This window comes from Bos javanicus, chromosome 13 (genome assembly GCF_032452875.1).
Source record: "Bos javanicus breed banteng chromosome 13, ARS-OSU_banteng_1.0, whole genome shotgun sequence".
NCBI lineage: Eukaryota > Metazoa > Chordata > Mammalia > Artiodactyla > Bovidae > Bos > Bos javanicus.
The window spans coordinates 77,539,157-77,561,746 of NC_083880.1; the positions used below are offsets into that span (position 1 = coordinate 77,539,157).

General features: G+C 49.2%; 1 protein-coding gene across 2 annotated transcripts in view; it reads right to left on the reverse strand.

Moving 5' to 3' along the window:
• Positions 1 to 22,590, reverse strand: part of PTGIS (prostaglandin I2 synthase) — a 54,137-nt gene that overhangs the window by 13,991 nt on the left and 17,556 nt on the right. For both annotated transcript variants that reach the window (XM_061437920.1, XM_061437919.1), the window contains exons 3-6: positions 21,424 to 21,602; positions 18,527 to 18,670; positions 12,984 to 13,135; positions 3,112 to 3,293 (exon numbers count right to left, since the gene is read on the reverse strand). In XM_061437920.1, coding sequence (XP_061293904.1) covers positions 3,112 to 3,293; positions 12,984 to 13,135; positions 18,527 to 18,670; positions 21,424 to 21,602 — 657 coding nt within the window. The remainder of the gene's footprint in view (positions 1 to 3,111; positions 3,294 to 12,983; positions 13,136 to 18,526; positions 18,671 to 21,423; positions 21,603 to 22,590) is intronic.

Sequence of the window (22,590 nt, forward strand, 5' to 3'; positions counted from 1 at the left end):
CTTACAAGGTTATCAATTGTCTTCTCTCACCAGAATGTCAGCTCCTTAAGGGCAGGGATCTTTGTTCTGCTCACTGCTCTATTCCCACATCTAGAATGGTGTCTGGCACATGGGTGGCACACTAAATACTTATTGAATTTTTTAAATGACTTTTAAAAAATTGTATTTATCTATCTATCTGTGTATTTATTTGGCTGCACCAGGTATTCACTCCGGCATGCAGGATATTTAGTTCTGGCATGTGGGATCTTTGAGTTGCAGTAAGGAACTCCTAGGTGCAGCACATGGGATCAAGTTTCCTGACCAGGGATTGAACTTGGGCCCCCAGCACTGAGAATGCAGAGTTCTAGCCACTGGACCACCAGGGAAGTCCCTTGAATATGGTTATTAAGCTCTGGTTATCAGCTAAGCACAGTTACAGGACTTTACCTGGATCACTTCCTTTCACCCTCCCCACAACGCCTTAAGGAAGGTCTTGCTGTCTCTGTTTTACAGAGGAGTAAAACGAGCTTCCCTGGTGGCTCAGACAGTAAAGTGTCTGCCTGCAGTGCGGGAGACCTGGGTTCAATCCCTGGGTCAGGAAGATCCCCTGGAGAAGGAAGTGGCAACCTACTCCAGTACTCTTGCCTGGAAAATTCCATGGACGGAGGAGCCTGGTGGGCTACAGTCCACGGGGTCGCAAAGAGTCGGACAAGGCTGAGCGACTTCACTTTCACTCTAAACTGAGGCACCAAGAAGTTAAGGATCTGACTTTCCAGGAAGTGGCAGAGATCCAGGATCCAAGTTCAGGGAGGTTGGTCACAGAGCCTGTGCCCCAAACTGCTGAGCTACTCAACCTCTTGGCCCTGCTCTCAAGACTCAAGATCTCGACGGGTCTTCTACTGGCAACAACTCAACCTGAGAGGACATCCGGACCCCAGCTCCCTCCCGGTTCTCCTGGCACTGCCAAAGGCTGTTCCCCGGACTTGCTGCCACTCAAGCCCCCAGGCCAGCATCCAGTTCCGCTGACAGAGGCCATTTCCATAAGGGATTCTGGGGACAGTTTGGAGCTCCAAGTCACTGCCCATAAATATGTTATTAGACACTGATGGGGCCCCAGATGCTGACTAAACCCACCCCATCCCTTGCCAGCCTCTGCCTGCAAGGACATTTTACCGTTCTGAGAGAAAACTAAAAATAAGTCATAAGTCGATGGGAGAGGAATTACCCAGAAACGTCAGCCTGTGCAACCGCCTGTCACTGCTGAGGTGGGGCCGAGAGAAGGAGGGGCTCTGGGCTGGGGCAAGGGCTGGGGCCAGGCCTGGAGATGCAGTGCCCTCACTCGACTTGCTCTCGCTGCCTGCAGCGTGCGGGCCGTCACCAGCTCCACTGGCGGGGCCTCCCCTTTGTTCCCAGAGTCTATCTAGTGCCTCCTTGTCTCCATGGCCACCACTGTCTGCTCACCATGTCCCCGCTTCTCAGAGCCTGTCCCTCCTCTGCTCAGAACCCTGCCAGGGCTTCCGTTTCACCCAGAAAAAAGTCTCGAGTCTTTACTGAGTAGGACCCAAGGGCCCTCCATGATCTCTGCCCTCAGTCCCACAGCCCACCCCCGAGCCCCCATTCTGCTTTGGCCGCACTCAACTCCTCATTGCTGCTCAAACACTTGGCATGAGCCAACCCCAGGGCCTTTGCACATGCTGTTCCCCCTTCCTGGAATATTCTATCCCCATACCCTCCCCAAGTCCCCAAATCTAGCTCCTTCTTATCATCCAGGGTTCAGCTCAGTCATCTCTTCCCCAGCGAGGCCATCCTGGCCAGAGTAGAGTAGACCCCCAGGACCTATCTAGTCATGACCTTGTTTTATATCCTTCATGTCAGCACCTAAAATCACCCTGCATGTTTTCTTGATGTCTCCCCCACCCCCACTCCTGGCTGAAATATGAGCAGCACAGAGTGGTGTCTTTGAGGTCCATGGTAAGTTCTCAGTGGAACTTTTATTTTTCTTGAGCAAGTAATTTATTTTCAGAATCCCCAATGCAAACATAATATATCGAATAATGAAGCAAAATTATCTAAGGTTATTGTAAATAGGATTCAACCAAGTTTGGCTTCAATCAAAATGGATTTTAGGTCTGTTTTTTTCCATTTTTTTTATTAAAAATTTTTTATTGGAGTATAGTTGCTTTAAAATGTTGTGTTAGTTTCTGGATGATAAGCAAAGTGAATTAGCTATATGTACATACATATATATATATATATATATTAGATATCCTTCCCATTTAGATCAACTCAGAGCACAGAATAGAGCTCCTGGAACTTCTAGACAAGTCTTCAAGATAACTGGTTTGCACACTTCAGTAATCTCAAGGTCATGAAAAACAATGAAAGGCACCAAAACTGTTCCATACTAAAGAAAACTAAGAAGGCATAATGACTAAATGCAGTCTGTGATCCTGGGTTCGGTGCTGGACCAAGATGAGATTATTAAAACAACTGGCAAAACTGGAATGCAGACTGTATATTAGATAATGGTCCTGTATCTGGGTTAATTGCCCTGAATCTGCTCACTGGGCGGTGGAGATGGAAGAGAATATTCTTGCTCCTAGGAGACGCACAATGAAGAAATTAGGGGCAAAGAATCATAATGCCTGCAACTAATTTGCAAATGATTCAAGAAGACAATCAGAGTAGGAGAGAGAGAAAGCAAATGTGATCAAGTGGGGAATCTAACACTGTGAATCAACTATACTCCAATAAAAATAAATAAAATTGAAGAATTAAGGTGAAGTATATATGAGTTCATGAAACTATTCATACAGCTTCTCTAAGTTTGATATTTTTCCAAATTAAAAATTACATATTGAATGAAAGGTCCTGTTCATGAGACACTTTGACAGTTGAGAGAGTGAGGGAATGGGGGCAGACAGCTGGGTGTGTGTGCACAGACCCACACCCACGCTCACAGTGGCCCACACTCACATGTGTACAGGCACACACACAGGCCCACGCCAGCACATGCACACGGACTCGCAGGCACGTTGCCTTAGTGTGCCTCAGTACACACGTGTGAGTGCACACACACACACAAGCACTCACATGCACAGCCTCACATCCGCAGCCGCTGGCACTCACCTGTGTGGCCCAGAGCTGCAGCACCAGGGCGCGAGCCTGCATCTCCTCCGACACGCCCATTTCCTCCAGGTGCAGCAGGTAACTCTCCAGCCATCTGCTCCGGTGGGCCCGGCTGGCCAGCCTGGTTGGGGACAACAGCTTCCACAGGCGACCTTTGACCTTGCCCACCCGGTCCTTATCCCCTGCAGAGATGGAGCACAGAGGATGGGGGGGATTACAGCTCTACTTCCAGCCCAGGGCCACCCTGCCCCACCCTCCCCCCTGAGGCCAAGGGTCTTGGGGTGTCACCCCAGGGAGGTGGGTGGGGAGTTCCTGCAGGAGAAAGCTCCAGGGACCCCAGTCCTGAAACGCGGGCCTGGTCGAGAGGAGGTGCTCCGCCAGCATCTGTTAAATGAATGGGTTTCTTCGCAGAGCAGGGGAGGGAACAGGAAACAGGGAGCCGTGTGCTTCCTTCCCGGGGCCTGATCCCAGAGGAAGGCCAGCCCATGTGTGTTTGGAGACCCCGAGGGCGCAGCGTCAGCCAGGAGAAATGACCGAGCAGACCATCAAGAGGGGACAGAAGGGTCTGGACTTCAAACTCAACACCTGCAGGAAAGGGCAGGTGGAGTGCACAAGGGCGGAGGGCCAGGCAGGGCCCGATGGGAGGGTCCCAGGGCTGTACTCAGCTCCACCCCCCAGCCCCTTGGGCCTGACAGAGAAGGCACAGCCAGGGAGCCTGTGATTCCAGGAGAAGCTGAAACCCAAATGTTCACGTGGAATCCTCTCATGTTTTAAAGTTAGCATCTCAGTAAGTCATTTTTAATCACCGTGCGGGTCACAAAAACTTCTCTGAGGGTCCGCTTTGGCACCCGGATCACCAATTCACAAACACCATTAAGTAAACGACTGCGTGTTTACATTCCGGAAAACTGTGCGGTGGCCCACACAGGCAGACCGTCGAAGGCATAAAGTCAGTGCTTGCTATTCATATATTTTGCTAATGCTACAAGACGATGCTGCATTGACACATGTGCAAATATGAAATTTGTTCTTTTCTTTCCCCAAAATCACCCTTTGGAAAAGAAGGAGTCACTCGGATTGCTACAAAATTCCAGAGTACTAGCAACTCTCTCACTGACTTTTCTGAGCCATAAAGCAGTGTTTCGGGAAGACCCAGCTACCCAGTGGCTCTAAATCAGGCTTCATGTTACAGAATGTAAAACGGAGGCGAAGCTTATTTAAGCGCATTAATTAGGTTTTCACATAATACGTTCCATATGCTTTTCTTCCACCTCTAGACACTTTTTCAGGTGAAATACTCCTCAATTTAAAGCAATGTGGCCAACTGTTTGTCTGAAATACAATTTGTCTGAAAAACAAATTTTCCTGTTATGTATATTTGCTACGTGTTATGTGTATTTTCGGGGCTTCCCTGGTGGCTTAGTGGTAAAGATGCCAAGGCAGGAGGCACGGGTTTTATCCCGGGTCCAGGCAGATCCCACAGGCCACGGAGCAACTAAGCCCGTGCAAGCTGCAACTACCGAGCCCGTGCACCTAGAGCCTGTACTCTGAAGCAGGAAAAGCCGCCACAATGAGAAGCCCTTGTACCACAGCTAGACAGTACCTCCCCTTGCCGCAACTACAGAAAAACCCTGTAGCAACGAAGACCTACAGCAGCTCGTAAAAAAAAAAAAAAAAAAAGAATCATAATAAAATAAATAAATAAAACAAAAGATCCAGGAAAAAGTCTTAAAAAAAAAAAAAAAAAAAAAAAAAACCAACAACTATATTGGCAATTTGGTAAAATCAGCTTAACATTTTTAGAGCCCTTAGAATAGTACAGGACACACAAAATCTTATACAAGATTTCATTATAGCTACTCTATTAGGAAAAAGCAGTGTCCACACCAGTGTGTTTACCATGCATTTGTGGGCAAAAGAGAAAAGAAAGAACAACATCATGTCCGCTTGTATTCGCATGAAGGAACTCTGGAAGGATCCAGGAGAAACCAGTAACACCAGCCGACTGTGGGTGGGCGGGGTGGGGGGGACAGGCTGGAAGGACGGACGGGAGACGCCTCACTGTCACCATTCTATATTTTCAACGTTTAGTCACGTGAACCAAAATCTGGCACCAAGCCCAGCCCCGTAAAGAATTTCCAGCAAAAGAGCACAGATTCATGGATGGATAGATTCAAAAAGTTCATTCTATATTTCAATCAGATGATACGGGAGTGAAGAAAGAGGTTCTGGAAAACCGAGTTTGGTGACTCCACCTGCCAGCCTGCTGACGGAGATGACACAGGTACCCGAGATAGAGTCTGAATAAGCCACTTCCTGAAAGGCGAGGTGAGAAGAGAGCGACGTCTCTCAACGGTTAGTTTATACAACGTGTGAGCTTAACCACGGTTGCTCGACAACATCAATAAGGAGATGTTGTTTCATTTCCAGCCCTAATTATTTCCACGTTTAGGTTGACTAAAAAGACAAACCACACCAAACAAAAAACAAAAAGCCCTTCCTGCTGGGAAAACCAGGGCTTGCTGTATTTGGAGCTGAGTATAACTGGGGTGTACTGTATTTCACTCGTGTACTTAGAGAAGGGTCAAGACTAACTCTGTCCAGAAAGAAAGCCGCAAGTCACATATGCTGACTGAGCACATAAAATGTGGCCACTCAGAATCGGGATGTCCTGTGAGTCAAAAGTACCTACCAGTTTTCAAGTCTTGGCGACAGACACAAAATGTAAAATATGACAGTAATTTTATATTAATTACATGCTAAAATGCTAATAGTTTAGATATATTGAGATAAAGAAAAATATTATTAAAGTTGATTTTACCTCTTTCTTTTTTAAATTTAATTTTGTGTATTTATTTTATTTTTATGGGATTTTTTTCCCCCCGACTGCACCCTGTGGCATGTAGAATCTTGGTTTCCCAACCAGGGATTGAACCCGTGTCCCCTGCAGTGGAAGCTTGGAGTCTTAACCACTGGAACGCTGTGGAATTCCTATTTATCTTTTTTACAGCTTCCCTTGTAGCTCAGTCGGTAAAGAATCTGCCTGCAGTGCAGGAGACCCAGGTTTGATCCCAGGTTGGGAAGATCCCCTGGAGAAGGAAATGGCAACCCACTCCAGTATCCTTGCCTGGAAAATCTCATGGACAAAGGAGCCTGGTGGACTGCAGTCCATGGGGTCGCAAAGAGTTGGGCACGACTGAGCAACTAACACTTACTATTCTTTTTTAAATGTGTCTACTAGAAAATGTAAAGTTACGTATGTGGCCGGCACCCTGTTTCTACAGGATGGCACTGTTTTAGCCATTGTTGTTCAGTCGCTCAGTCCCGTCCAACTGTTCGTGACCCCATGAACTGCAGCAGTACAACACTCAATTGATAACAACGGTTACCTTGGAGACAGATGTAGAGGGAGTGAGGTCAAAACAGTATATGCCTTCTCTGGGGCAATATTTTATTTTTTCACAAGAGGCAGGGGAGCCCACTTAAGAGCCCAAGCTCTGGAGCAGAGTGCCTGACCTTGAATAAGGCACCTCACCTCTGAACATCTCGGTCTCCTCACCTATAAATTAGGGTAAGAGTACTCACCACATAGGGTTGTACAGGGATTGAATGCATTCACATATAAAGCCTGAAGAGTGATGCCTGTCCCAGGCATAATAAAAATTAGCTATATTGTTAAACAAAGCTGAATGAATGTTAGTAAATTATTAGTCCAAGAGGAATGTATTCATGTATTATTTCCATAATTAAGAAATAATAAATGGTGAAATAAAGATCACCTAGCTTGCAGCCATACGACCCAGGTTGAGATCCCAGCTCTGCCCCTTCCTAGGAGGATAATCTTGGGTAAATCATTCTCTATTTCTGAGACTCAGTTCCCCATCTGAAAAACGGGGGCAATCTGGCTCAGAGGACTGAAAAAGATCACACACGGAACATACTCCGTACTGGAAGGGGTTTGGCAAATTGCACTGGCTATATCCTGCCATTCTTATAAGGTATTATTTATCAGCCCCCATGTAATGACTCGAGGCTGTGAATCAGAACCGCCAGGCTCATATGATCGGTAACTTGGTCGGAAGCAGGAGAAACAGGTTCAATCCCAGACTTCCCATGCTGTGTGGGCTTGGCTTGAGGCCCTGTCCACCTCTGAGCCTCAGTCGCATTTTTTTTCTCAAACATTTCTTTTTTTATTTGGCTGCACCAGGTCAGCTGCAGCACTCAGGATCTTCACTCTTCACTGAGGCACGCCAGATCCTTAGTTGAGGCATGTGAGCTCCTAGCTGTGTCCTGTGGGATCTACTTCCCTGACCAGGGCCCCCTGCATTGGGAGTTCAGAGTAGCCACTGGACCACCAGGGAAGTCCCTCAGTCTCCCCATGTAAAGCAAGAAGTCTAGGTTTGGAAACACCTCTGTCCCCTGGAGACCCAAGAGTACAGTTCAGCAAGGCCCCCAGTGGAGACATATTTTTAAAGTCTTATGTTTCACCTTTAAAATGCATTTGATTTTTGCATTAGACCCTGTGATTCTTTAATATAAGAATGCTTTCCCCTCCCCAAACAATATTCAAATAAAACAGCCAATAATCCAGTGAAATGATAATTCCAAAAAGAAGCAGTTTGCTTAGCTCAGGGCTCCATTTAACTCCCTACTGCCCCCCAACTCTCTCCTGTATGAGAAGCACCAAATTCAATTGTCTAAGGGTCCCCAAAAGCTCAATCTTCTTTTAAAATGTTTATATTCCTAAAACCAGAGGAATAATGCATGAGAATAGTAAACAACAACAACAACAATAATAATAAAAGAAAAACAAAGAAACTCTAAGACAGTGGTCCCCAGACTTTTTGGCACCAGGGATCAGTTCAATTTTCCAGGGAAAACAGTTTTCCACAGATAACATGGCAATGAATATCTGTGGATCTGTAGACACATGGGATCTCTGTGGGGTAACTCCAAGAAGCGGAAGTACAGGATCAAAGGTGTGTGTATTTTATGCTGATAGGTTCTACCAAATTGCTTTTCCAAAGTAGCTGCAGAGCTTCACATGCCCCATAGCAAGCTCTGGGGGCCCTTCTGCACCCCAGCCTCCAGGCCTAAGTTGAGAAACTGTCTCCCACATTGCCACCTGCTGCCCATACTGAGAAATGCAGCCTTCCCATACCCAGCCCAGAGCTGCTCCGGGGGTAAAAGGGAGGGTCCCTCTCTGCATCTACCCAGACTCCTCCCGGGCATCTGTACAGAAGAAACAGCAACAGAGAAACCACTCTTCCCCCGAGAAGCAATCAGTGCGGGCCGTGCTCCGTGCACTAGGTTTTGCAGTCAAACAGATCAAGCTTCTACCTTGCTGCTCTGCCACCTACCAGCCATGTGTCTATGAAAAGGCTTCACTTCTCTGAGCCTCAGTTTCTTTACCTGAAAAAAGAGTTTAATAACACCAACTTTCATCGGAAGGACTGATGCTAAAGCGCCAATACTTGGCCACCTGATGCAAAGAGCCGACTCATTGGAAAAGACCCTGATGCTGGGAAAGATTGAGGGCGGGAGGAGAAGGGGACGACAGAGGGTGAGATGGTTGGATGGCATCACCGACTCAATGGATGTGAGTTTGAGTAAACTCCAGGAGATGGTGAAGGACAGGGAAGCTTGGCATTCTACAGTCTGTGGGGTCGCAAAGAATTGGACACAACTTAGCGACTGCACAACAATACCAACTTCTCAGCACTGATGTCAGGATTCGATAAGATAAAGAGCTGTCTCAAAAAAGACATTAAGAATCATGAACAAGCAACTCACAAAGAGGAAAAGCAAATGGCTGGTAACACTAAAAGATGTTTTTTCATCACAGGATGAAATGCCCATAAAGCCAGATGCTCTTTTTTGCCCATCAGATTAATAAGGATTTAAAGATGCAATGGCACCCCACTCCAGTACTCTTGCCTGGAAAATCCCATGGATGGAGGAGCCTGGTAGGCTGCAGTCCATGGGGTCGCTAAGAGTCGGACACGACTGGGAGACTTCACTTTCACTTTTCACTTTCATGCATTGGAGGAGGAAATGGCAACCCACTCCAGTGTTCTTGCCTGGAGAATCCCAGGGACGGTGGGGCCTGGTGGGCTGCCATCTATGGGGTCGCACAGAGTCGGGCACGACTGAAGCAACTTAGCAGCATCATAACTGCACGCTCACAAGGTTGTGGGAAAACGCAAATTAAAATGACCAATTACTTACTTCTGCCCATTAGACTGGCAAACCACTGGAAAGACTGATAAATCTGGTGAGGAATGAGCAGACGCCTTCCCTTTGGGTAGGCGTATGAATTGCTCCATGGCTTTGTAAAAGATACAGCAACAGCTAATAAAAATTTTAATGTGTATGCCCTTTAACCTGGCAAATCCACTTGCAGGAAACTGTTAGAGAAAAATAAAATCACCAGATTGTAGAAGAGATAACAAATACAATGAAGTGTTATGACAGTCACACACACACAAAGGAAACAATTATTAATATCCACTGGAGTGGGGTGGCCTCTACACAGTGACCTGAAAGAGCCAGAAGGATGTCTGGATTTTTTATGCTGATTTTCACATCCTTCTGCTTTGCTATGCACTGTGTGTATATATATATAGTATGCTTGAGTTAGTTTTATAGATTTTCTGGGCTTTTCAGGGTATAGTATAAGATCACTTGCAAATAGGGATAGTTTTATTTCTTCTTTACTCATTATTATATCGGTAATTGATTTCCCTTATCTAATTGCATTGGCTAATGCCTCTAGAAGATGTTTGAATTAACAAGGGAGATTGTGCAGCTATATTGTTAGGTTAGAAAATTAAGTTGTAGATAATACATATAATCCATTTTTGTAAATACACACAGTGACACTTTAGATATATATATTTGTCTCCATTTTTAAAATAGAGTATCCCTACAAAACACTGTAGGGATGTATCAGCATGTTAACACTGGTTTCCATAGGAAGATGGGTTTGGAAGAGTATTATTACTTTTTCCTGTCTACCTCTATCATAAGAATGTGTTTCTTTTTAAAAACATATTTATTATGTGGCCGTGTCAGGTCTTCACTGCGGCATACAGGATGTTCGATTTTTGTTGTGGCAGGAGGGCCATTTACTTGCAGCACGTGAACTCTTAGCTGAGGCACGTGGGACCTAGTTCCCTGACCAGGGATCAAACCCGGTCCCCTTGCATTGGGAGCACAGAGTCTCAGCCACTAGACCCACCAGGGAAGTTCCTATGTTTCTTTCTTTTTTATATACATATAATTGAAAATTTTTACTGATTTTATTTTTGTTATATTGTTATTTTTGCCTTCACTGAGGCTTCGTTGCTTCGCACGGGCGCTCTCTAGCTGCGACGAGTGCTGTTTTGTTGTGGTGCTCGGGCTTCTCACTGCGGGGGCTTCTCTTGCTGCGGAGCACAGGCTGTAGTGAGCGGGCTTCAGCAGCTGCAGCTCAGGGGCTCAGCGGGTCATGTGCTGTTGTAAGCATTGAATGGCACGATATTTAAGCTGGTATCTGGCACAAAGAAACTGCTCAACAAAGACTGTTTTTTTCTTATTACCTCAGCCAATCCTAACAGCCACCTTCTAGGAAGATCCTACTGTTCTCTCCATTTTACAGATGGGATCACTGAGGCACGGAGAAAAGACCTAAGAGCCAGTAAACACCTCAAGCCACCTGAGCCCAGAGTCTGTCTTACAACTGCCCTCAACTGCCCCTCCAGAGAGAAGACTCAGCAAAAAGAAGTTAAGTAACTTGCCCTAAATCACCAGCAAGGAAGAAGCAAAGTATTGATTCAAATCCAGGTCTTGCTGCAAGTTTCTGAGACCAGGACACAGTGTTTCTCCACCTTCCCATGGCTGAGTTGTCAGAAACTTGTCAAAAATGCATGTCCCAGTCTTCCTGAAGAGAGTGAAAGTGTTAGTTGTCCAGTCCTGTCTGACTCTTTGCGGCCCCATGGACTGTAGCCCGTCAGGCTCCTCTGCCCATGGAATTCTCCAGGCAAGAATATTGGAGTGGGTTGCTATGCCCTTCTCCTAGGGATCTTCCCGACCCAGGGATCGAACCTGGGTCTCCTGCATTGCTTTGCCTACAAAGGTCCATCTAGTCAAAGCTATGGTTTTTCCAGTGGTCCTGTATGGATGTGAGAGCTGGACCATAAGGAAGGCTGAGCACCGAAGAACTGATGCTTTTGAACTGTGGTGTTGGAGAAGACTCTTGAGAGTCCCTTGGACTGCAAGGAGATCCAACCAGCCAATCCTACAGGAAATCAGTCCTGAATATTCACTGGAAGGACTGATGCTGAAACTGAAGCTCCAATACTTTGGCCACCTGATGCTGACATATTAGAAAAGATCCTGATGCTGGGCAAGATTGAAGGCAGGAGGAGAAGGGGATGACAGAGGATGAGATGGTTGGGTGGCATCACCAACTTGATTGACATGAGTTTGAGCAAGTTCCGGGAGATGGTGAAGCAAAGGGAAGCCTGGCACGCTGCAGTCCATGGGATCACAAAGAGTCAGACATGGCTGAGTGACTAAACAACTCCTACATTGCTGGCAAATTCTTTACCCTCTGAGCCACCAGGGAAGCTCATTCAAATCGAAAGGACTGGGATGGTGCTTGGAGATTTATTAACAAAGGCCCGAGAGGACTCTTCTCCCTGGGGAAGCCTGAGACACAGTGGCTGGGGGAGACTGAACCCCAGGGGTTCCTATGGGCCTGGTGCCCTGAATCCAGCAGGAAGCTTTCTACCAATATTGATCCCCCTCTGTAGCCATGAAAACGAAGGCGGTGGGTTTTTGTAAACCCATGTGGGAAGTTCTAGATGTAGAGCTCAGTGAAAACTCTGTAGCAGAACAATTGCTCCAGAGCGCTACACTGATGTTACAAAAGCACAGGGCTAAACAGGGCTAAACATGAAGGCATCTGCGCTCAGGAAGGCACGCACAAGAGCGTGCACAGCCGCCTGAGACACAGCCACACCTGGAAGCCGCCCAGGCGCCCCGCAACCGGGAACGTTCAACAAAGTGTGATCATCACTCCAATGAAATACTGCAGAGCAACGAACAAGAAACCATAGACACATACAACAATCTCCATGAATCTTACAGATGTAAAGTTGAGTGAAAAAAGTCAGACATCCAAGTGCACATATTCTATGATTCTTTTTATAGGAAGTTCAAGAACAGGTAAAACTAGCCGAGGTGGAAGAAATCCATAGAGTGGCTAACTCTAGGGGGTGGATATTGACTGGGAAAGGGCATGGAAAGTTCAGATTTGTCTCTCAGCTGTGCATTTAGGACTGTGTGCTTTCTTGTATATACAATATACCTCAATAAAAAAAAAAAAAAAGAATTCTGTGTGTGTGTTTAGAGAAAACTCTCCACGCTCATAATAAAGGTCCCCTCTGCAGAGGGGAAGGAAAGTGGCGGACCTGGATGAGGAGAAGGTGGAGAACTCTCATTAGTCCCTCTCAGTTATTCTGTTGGGCTTGAATTTCTTATAACCAGCATAAAGGACTTGTAAGAATTTCTAAAGAAAAAAGAAAAAAATTTTTAAAGCAAATTAAATCTTAAACCTGGAAAGGAAGGACACAGACACAAAAGGTCCCCAAGCCCCACTCCAGATGTGCTGCATCAGAATTTCCAACAGGAGCCCCAGCTCTGGTCCAGGCCCTGCCTCCCCACCAGCGTGCTCTTACACACCCCCCCAGGACAGGGACCTCACTACCTCAAAGGCATTAGAATGTTTTCCTTCTCGTGTCATCTATGATCCTTCAGCTTGAGGGTGGACTTCCTCTCTGGGCCCCTCTGCCAGCCCCACAGCTCACCAAAGACCCCACGGTGCTTACCCGCTGACAGGGAGCCACGTGCCAGCTTGGGGAGCAGCAGGTCAAGCTGGCGGAAGGTGTGGAAGACGTCGGCTGAGTGGACGCGGTCCTGGGCCTGGCTCTCCTGGGTGTGCGGCGGTGCCTCAACGCCGTACTGGGTCAGGTAGCCGGCTCTGGGGGCGGCAAGCAGAGGGTCAGCAGGCCGTCTCTGAATGGTCCCAGCTGAGCTCTCAGGGCGGCCTACGAGCTCTTCTTCATTTGTACCCCTGGGGAGCACCAGATTTTCCTACCCTGTGTCAGGGACGGTTCTGGGCCAGAGAGTCAGCAGAGAAGCAAACACACAAAACACTCAAGACAGACAGAGGAGGGGAGGTGTCGTGGGCCAGCCGGGGCTCAGAGGGAAGGGCAAGTGGGAGAGGGAGGGGAGGAGCGCTCCTTCCGTCAAGCTGCAGGATGGGCAGAGGGAGGGGTCCAGGGCACAGGGAAGAGCCAACCTCTGCCGCAGGAAGGAGCGAAGATGTGCTGTTGGAAGCGGGTAAGCAGAGCAGGTGGAAGGGTGAGATGGGGGCCCTGGGTCAGGAAAAGAGGTTCCTGACCCTGGAGAGGAAGTCAGGGCAGGCTCCTCGGAGGAGGCAGGATCTGAGCTGGAGCCTGCAGCATAAGCAGCGGACAGGGGCTCTGGCAGAGGGCACAGCCCGGGCAGAGGGGCTCTGGCAGAGGGCACAGCCCGGGCAGCGGGGCTCTGGCAGAGGGCACAGCCCGGGCAGAGGGGCTCTGGCAGAGGGCATAGCCCAGGCAGAGGCCTGGGGCCAAGGGGGCGGCCACGGCTGGGTCCAAGGACTGCCAGGTGCTGGGCTGGAGTGGCCTGGGAGTCGCCAGGGCCCGTCACACAGGGCTGGCCGTCAACGCGGGAAGGCTGGCCCTGACCTCAAGGGCAACCGAGGGGCGTCTGAGCAGGAGAGGGCCAGGGCCTGGTGGGGGAGTACGGAGAGAGGATGAGACACAAGAGCAAGTGTAAGCCCTCGTGTGTGTGGTGTGTGCACACACACACCATACACACAACACACACACATTCATACTGCCCTCAGGAATGCTCCCAGAGAAAATGTCTCCACCACCCAGGTTTTCCCTTTCAAAGCTCCAGGAGCCCAGCCCCACCGGCCTCAGTCCTGGGAGGGAAACCACAGATTTTCAACTTTTCCACGTGGTGAGAGGGAACAGGACTTCTGAGAGAGACACCGAGAGGCCCTGACCAGCCTCCCGAAGCTCCTCCTAAGTCTCTGGATCGCCCAGGACAGGGATTCTCCCGAGGAGAGAATGGAAGCAGGGATGGGGCGGAGGGCTGAGAGACGCCTGTCTAGTCCCCACTTAACCCCTCATTTACACAGTGCAAGTGTGCAATAAGTCTTCAATGAACGTTCTATCAATGGAAGGGTGGATGGATGGGACGAAGGGGGGGAGGACGGGTGGATGGGTGGGTGGATGGGTGGATGGATGGATGAGTGGGTAGATGGATGGGAAGGAGGGAGGGAGAGTGGGTGAAGGATGGATGGAAGGGTGGGTGGATGGATGGGAAAGAGGGAGGGAGACTGGGTGGATGGGAGGATGGGTGGAGGATGGATGGGAGGATGGGTGGATGGATGGATAGCTGGAACACAATCCCAAAAACACTAATCTTAGAAGACAATACAGGGCTACCATGATTCTGAGCTCAGTTATCCAAGCTGTTCTCCTACCTTTTCCCTGCATCCCACTCCCCTCCCCTCCTCCCGTCTTGGCCTCCACGCCCCCTAGAGATGGCAAGTTCAAGACCTGCCCATCCCACTGGACTGGGAGGAAGCGACCCTTCCTTCAGAACGGCTGGAACGAGCTCCCTCCAGAGTGTACCTCCGGCCCCCACTGATGCTGCTGCATCAGCCCGGAAGGAATTCCCTCCTCCTCCTCCAAACGTGTAAGCCCTGGGTCCTCATCTCCAGACAAACGCCCTCAGTAACCCCTTACGGCAGAAGCTATAAAGGTGCAGCCCACAGCCTGGATTCAGTCCAGAAACGTGTTTGGTTTGGTTAATCGTGTTTTCCTAAAAACAAACTGAATGCATGTTTAAACATTTGGGGAAATTCACACAAAATCTTGGATGGCATCGCTGATTCAATGGACATGAGTTTGAGTCAACCCCGGGAGTCGGTGATGGACAGGGAGGCCTGGCGTGCTGCAGTCCATGGGGTCGCAAAGAGTCGGACACGACTGAGCGACTGAACTGAACCGAACACAAAACCCAGATTTGCCCCTCTGTCTCGTCTTGAGAGAGGGGAGAGTCCGGCTACTGGCAGCCTGCAGTCCTGCCTGGCAGCCCCGGGCAGGAGGGGAGTCACTGCCACCCCTCTCAGACGGGAACGAGCGGGCAGAGTCACACGGCCCTCCCCCGGCCCTGAGGCCTCCATGACACCCAGTTAAACACCTGTCACCATTTGTCACCCTACTTGTACTGGTGTTTTTTTTTGTTTTTTTTTTCCTTAAAGCAGAAAACTAGTTCCTTAGATAAAATTTCTACCAAAACTAGGCAATGAAAAAAAAAAAAAAACAGAAAAAAAAGAAAACCAGGAAGAACCACGAGATTTCACACTGTGCACGTGACACCCTTTCTAAGGCTCCTTCACTTTGAAATAAAACCTAACAGCTGAAGACAGGCAGGAAGTGATTACATGACCTGTAAATGCATGTTTGACCCATAGGTGGCGCTAGGGGCAAGGCAGAAAAAGCTGGAATAAGGCTGGGAATAAGAGGTCTGTGTGCTCACTCCCTCGCTCATGTCCGACTATTTGCCACCCCCTGGACTGTAGCCCCCCAGGCTCCTCAGGCCATGGGATTTTTCAGGCAGGAATTCTGGAGAGGGTTACCAATTCCTCCTCCAGGGAATCTTCCCGACCCAGGGATCAAATCCACGTCTCCTGCATTGGCAGGTGGACTCTTTATCACTGAGCCACCTGGGAAACCCCAGGGACATCACAGTAAATGAGGGGTCGGGAAAGGCCTCCCTGAGGAGGTGACCCTTGAGACAAGACTTGAATGAAGGGAGGTGGGAGCCGTGCAAGGCCTTGAGGCGGGAGCATGCCTGGCCTGTTCAGCAAGGAGGCTGGTGAGGTGACCCCGGAGGAATCAAAGTCAGAACTCTGGATGGGACTGAGGGGGGCTGGGGCACACACAGGATGGGCGGGATCCCGAGAGCTGGGCTCCGTGAAGACGCGCCTCCCCATCAGCACACCTGTCGTCCAGCTCACCCACTGCCTCTGTATTTCAGGGGCTGCAGATGGCGACAAAAAGGCCGGAAGCTGCTGCCAAGCTGGGAGTCAGGAGCTGCAGCCAGGGCTCAGGCCTTGAAGACACAGGAATCCACTTACACCTGCCCCCAGCGCTGAGCCTGCTCTTACCGTGGACCTAAACAAAAGACTCTTGAGAGTCCCTTGGACTGCAAGGATATCCAACCAGTCCATCGTAAAGGAGATCAGTCCTGGGTGTTCATTGGAAGGACTGATGTTGAAGCTGAAACTCCAATACTTTGGCCACCTGATGCGAAGAGCTGACTCATTGGAAAAGACCCTGATGCTGGGAAAGATTGAGGGCAGGAGGAGAAGGGGACGACAGAGGATGAGATGGTTGGATGGCATCACTGACTCAATGGACATGGGTTTGGGTAGACTCCAGCAGTTGGTGATGGACAGGGAGGCCTGGCGTGCTGTGATTCATGGGGTCACAAAGAGTCGGACACGACTGAGTGACTGAACTGAACTGAACTGAAATAGACCCAGCTGCCACCATGTGTCCCCTACCTCCCCCAGAGCCTCAGCTTCTCCTCTGACTTCTCTGCCCTCACAAGCATACAGGATGGCAGGAACTAGGAGATCTGGGGGCTCCCCACTGTGATCTTGCTTTGGGGGGCCTCTCTGGACCTCAGTCTCCCCACCATACGATGATAGGGTGGACCACACCAGCATCACCCAGACCAGTCATAGCCCTTGAAGGTATCTGCGCCAGTCCAGGGTGAAATGAGAAAAAATGAACCCAGCAAGGGTCATGCTTGAGGGTGTAGGCTTTGCAGCCAGCCCCCCCAGGGTCCCAACTGTGAGACTCTGGGCAAATGACCTAGGCTTTCCAGGCCTTAGTTTTCTCATCCATCAAATGGGGTTTCTGAGGCATCTGCTTCATAGAGCTATTATGCAGATTAAATGATTAGCACCCACTGATCCTACATGTACACATGTGTCATAAACGTCCCAGGGTACTCATATGTGTCAGCAAATGCCTGTCCTTTATTCTGAAACTGTGTTGCTGTTATTTTTTCGAGTGGTTGAAATGTCTTGCTTTTATGAGGTGCTGGTCATTAATGGTGCCACCAAAAATCAATGTACTGTCCTTACTGAATCTCTTTTCCTCACTACCTGTGGCCATGTTCCTCTATCCACTGGGCCATCAAGTCCTTCAGCAGGTCCCATCAACCTCATCCCCCAGAGTGAAGTGAAAGTGAAAGTCGCTCAGTCGTGTCCGACTCTTTGTGACCCTATACAGTCCTTGGAATTCTCCAGTCCAGGATACCGGAGTGGGTAGCCTTTCTCTTCTCCAGGGGATCTTCCCAACCCAGGGATTGAACCAGGGTCTCCCACATTGCAGGTGGATTCTTTACCAGCTGAGCCACAGGGGAAGCCTAAGAATACTGGAGTGGGTAGCCTATCCCTTCTCCAGCGGATCTTCTCAAACCAGGAATTGAACCAGGGTCTCCTGCATTGCAGGCAGGTCCTTTACCAACTGAGCTACCAGGGAAGCCCAAAGCTGTCCCAGTTCTCCCCATGGCCTGGTCCAGAGCACTATCCTGTCTACCTGGGCAACTACAGCAGCCTTCTAACAGGTCCCCCGGCCTCTCTCGTGTTGTGACCCACCCGAGCTATGATCCAGTCTCCATCCAGCAGACAAAGAGAGCTTTTAAAGCTCTAAGTCCAGGACTTCACCGGTGGTCCAGTGGTTAAGAGCCCGCCTTCCAGTGCAGGGGACACGGGTTTGCTCCCTGGTTGGGGAACTGAGATCTGACGTGCCATGGGGCTACTGAGCCGGCACATCACAATGACGATCCCACCTGCACAGCCAAGACCAACACAGCCAGAGAAATAGACAAATATTCAAAAAACCAGTTCTACATCCAATAGTGTCACATCCCCTGCTTACGCCCCAACGTCACTCATCTTACTTAGAATAAATTCCATAGCTTTGAGGTTCTGTGAGACCTGGTTTCTGCCAACTTCATCCTCGTTGCCCTGCCCCATCTCCTCAGCTCATTAGGCTCCAGTCACATTGGCCATCTTTGCCAAGCATCTGGGTGACCAGCAAGGCCCCTTTCCTGGCCTGTGTCTCCTTTACGGCCCATAGGCTGAGGACCAGGCAACCACTCAGAGTCCCAGGTACAGAAGGGCATCTTGCAGCCTTGGCTTTGGAGCATCCCAAACTGCTTCTGCACCCATAAAGTCCTCTTGGTGCCCTTGGCCACTCTTCACGGCGGTCCAGAGTGCGGGGCTCACCTGAGCAGGAAGCCGTAGGAGAACTCGAGGAGCCCCATTTCGTGCCAGCCACTGCCCGCTTCCACAGTGTCACCCAGCAGGACAGTGCGGAGGTTGGTATACATGGCATCCGTGAGCGCCTGCAGCTCTTTGTGGAGGAGAGTCCTGGGGCAAGGAGCAAAGGAGTGAGAGTGCAGCTTCCAAAAATATACATATATGCACACAAGCACCTCCTTCCCCAGACCTCAGAGTCCCGGGGCTCCCGCTCCTCTTTGGAAACAGAATGATATTATTATTTCTATCACTGCCAACAATGGCAACAGTTATTATTTATTGTGCCAAACACAACGATCTCACTTCATCTTTTGACCACACCAGGGATAGCAGTTCCTATTATGATACCCATTTTACAGATGGAGAGACTGAGGGACAGAGAAGACAGTAACTTGCCCAAGGTCACCCAGACAGTAAGTGATAGAGCTGAGACTGAAACCCTGATCTGCCCAACTCCAGAGTCTGAATGCTTAACCATGATAGTCATCCTTGCTTAGATAAGGAACCCATAGACTTACAGAAGAGATATAACTAAGAAACCAACCATTTCTCCTTGAGGTTCAAAGTTAGGGAGATCTGTTTGGATAAAGTGTCCCCAACCAAGGACTGCTGATAAGTCATGACTCTGAGTGAAGGCTACATGCAGAGTAAGGGGATATGGCTGGTGATCTGGTCTTATTATTTATGTACCTAGGATTCTGCGGAGAGGACCAGTTCTGGGAGAACGTGTGGCTGAAGCTAGAAGCCTCTCTGTCCTGAGCCTCCACAACATTCAACATTGAGCCATGACTGAGCATATGATTAGAAGCTGGGAAAGATGAGGTCTTCTGTCTAAGTTTAAGGCCCCTCTACAGTTTGCAAGAACCTAAACCTCAAAGGGTACCACTGCGTCTAGTGAAGAGTCCACGGGGTGGTGCAGAGCCAACGTTCAACAGCGCCACCTGGTGGCAACAACAAGAACAGTACTAGTGTCGCAATCAGGCGCTCCAGCTCTCTGTCGCCCCCTGCTGTTTGGAAATACGATAGATCCCTTTAGATAGCGCAAGCCCCTGGTTTTTTTGAGAATTCAAGATGGGAAGACTTCCAGGGAGGTTTTGTGAACTTCCAGATAATAAAAGCTTTTGGATGTTTCATTACTGGAAAAACAATAGACATGACCCACGTGAGACAATATGTTAAAGGGCTTAACACAGTGCTCGGTACCTGGGAGCTGCTGGCTCAGTGATCAACACTGATACCTCGACTCCAAGCGGGAGTCCTCAGTGGGGACTGTGGTCATCAACAGAGGCAGCAGCCATGCCCAGAGGACCTCATGCCAGCTTGCAAGAAAAGCCCAGAAGCTCCTGGGAACAGACGCTGGAGGAAACTGGGATCTTCCCTGGGTCAGGGGATAGCATGCCGTGAACTAACTGTGGACTCTTGTTGCTAATGGGACCATTGGAATAGCGGGATCCAGGACACTCAGGCTCAGGAATACTCCTAAAATCTGCTCCACAAAGCCAAGGTCAGACAGAGTACTGCCTCTCATCAATATTCACCTTACAATGCTGGCCTCTCCTCAGCTTTAGCAGTCCTGCAAAACCCAGACCCCTAGATGCTTTTCCTGACTCCAGGAGGTGACTCTGTCTAAAGATGACCGCCAGGCCGCATGCACTCTTTAGGCGCAGATGCAGTCTTTTCTCCTCAGTATCTTGTGGGGAGGAGAATGGGCTGTGGACACAGCAGACCTGGGTTCAAATCCCAGCTCTGCCACTTGCTAGTAGCTGACCTTGGGTATGTCCTGTCACTTCTCTGACCCTCAGTTTTCTCATCTGTAAAATATGGATAAAAAAATACCTACCTCTAAGGCTGTTGCACAGATATGAACACGTGCCTATCAAAGGGAAGCCACCAGACTTCCCTGGTGGCTCAGAGGGCAAAGTGTCTGCCTATAATGTGGGAGACCTGGGTTCGATCTCTGGGTTGGGAAGATCCCCTGGAGAAGGAAATGTCAACCCACTCCAGTACTCTTGCCTGGAAAATCCCATGGACGGAGGAACCTGGTAGGCTACAGTCCACGGGGTCACAAAGAGTCGGACACGACTGAGCGACTTCACTTTCATTTTCAAAGGGAAGTTGGTGTCATTCTGTGCTTGTGAATCTAAGACAATGACTAGCATGTGATTGAAGACAGTAGATGTGCTCACAGGTCCTTTTGTCGTTGTGAACATCCTTTATGTTTTGGGACCTGCTGTGTGACCTCAGGCAAGTCGCTTCTCTTCTCTGAGCCCTGGTGTCCTCATCTATAAAATGGGGCCATAAGTTACCCTTCAGAATTGCTAGGAAGACTCATGAGATCATATGATGCCCAGCACAGAGTATGGACTCAAAAACATTAATCACCCTACTACTTCCATTTGACGGATGCAGAAACAGAGGCTCAGAGAGGGTGGGTGACTTGCCCAAAGTCACAAAGATAAGCAGTGGGAAAGCTGGGATTTGAATCCAGGTCTGGCTGACACCAACCCCAGTCTTCTACTAAAAATCAGCCCTGCCTCTTGAAAAGGAAAGAATTCTTCTTCAATTCCCTGCATTTTGTTTTTTGCTTTGTTTTTGTTTTCTCAAAACAAAACATCTTTTTTTTTTTTTTTTTTGGTCACACCACAAGGCATGTGGGATCTTCCCCAACCAGGGATTGAACCCATGTCCCCTGCATTCCGGCAAGGAGTCTTAACCACTGGACCACCAGGGAAGTCCAAAATGAAAAGTCTTTACTGGACACCTGTTGTGGAGACCGGTTCAGCCCATGCAGGACTTGAACCACACAGGTAGAAGCTGACTGACCACCCGGGCCCACCCATCGGGTGCCATCTGCAGCCACTCACGGTTTCATCTTGGACTTTTCATCACCGGGGTTATAATGCGGAAGCTGCACGTCGAAAATCCTCTCCATGAGGAAGACGGCGTAGGCGTGGAAGTCCAGCCTGCTGCGGGGCTCCCACACCACCGCGTCGTAGGAGTGGGGATCCAGGAGGACCGTGACGTGCCTGCCGCCCACCAGCACCTGGGGAGCGGGCGGGGATGGAGCGAGGAGCACAGCCGTGTGCAACATCGGTTCTCAGGGGGCCGAGGGTTTCCCTGTGCCAGGCACTGGCCCCACCAAGTATGTTACAGACAAGGTCCCTTCATCTACCCCTCATGACCACGCTGGGAGGCAGGGACTATCATTTACCCACTTAAAGCTGACATGTGAGGCTTAGAGAGGGCACAAATTGTGCCCAAGATGACACAGCTGAGAAGTGGCAGAGCTGGGACTGGGATTCAGCACTTTTTTGCACTAAAGTTTATGCTCTTAACTACCTCACGTGTAAGCATCTGCCTTGGTTGTCTTGGTTGTTGTATTTCCAGCAGCCAGGAGACAGTCTGTCCACAGAAGGCAGCAGATGGACCTGTGTGCATCACAGGTGGATGGACTGGATGGATGGATGGAAGGATGGATGGATGGATGTTGGTAGATAAATGCTGGTGGATACATTATAGGTTCATGTGGGTGAATGTATGGATGGATGAATGGGCTAATGAATGGAAGGACAGAAGGAGTGATGGACGGATGGATGAACTGGGTAGATGAATACATGGATGGATGGAGGGATTAAAGAATGTTGGTGGATAAATGGTAGTGGGTCCATTACAGGTGTGTGTGTGTGTGTGTGTGTGTGCATGGATGGAAGGAAGGAAGGATATTGTTGGGTAAATGCTAGTGGATGTGAAAGTACTATCTACTTCTTCGGGAGGCTGAACTCTGTATATAACACACTACTCAAGATGGGAAGGAAACTGGAGAACTGTGATCCTGTAGTCAACAAAGGTAAGGGTATTTCCCCTCAGATGTCGGTGGAGGGTGTCACAACTGTAACGACCCATTGTCTTGGCCCTGTTTTCAAAATGTGGTCCATGCATCATGTTAATCAAACTCTTATAAAAGGCAGGCCCAATACCCAAGAAAAAATTGCTTCTGGATGGATAGTTAGATGGGTGGATAAGTGGAAGGA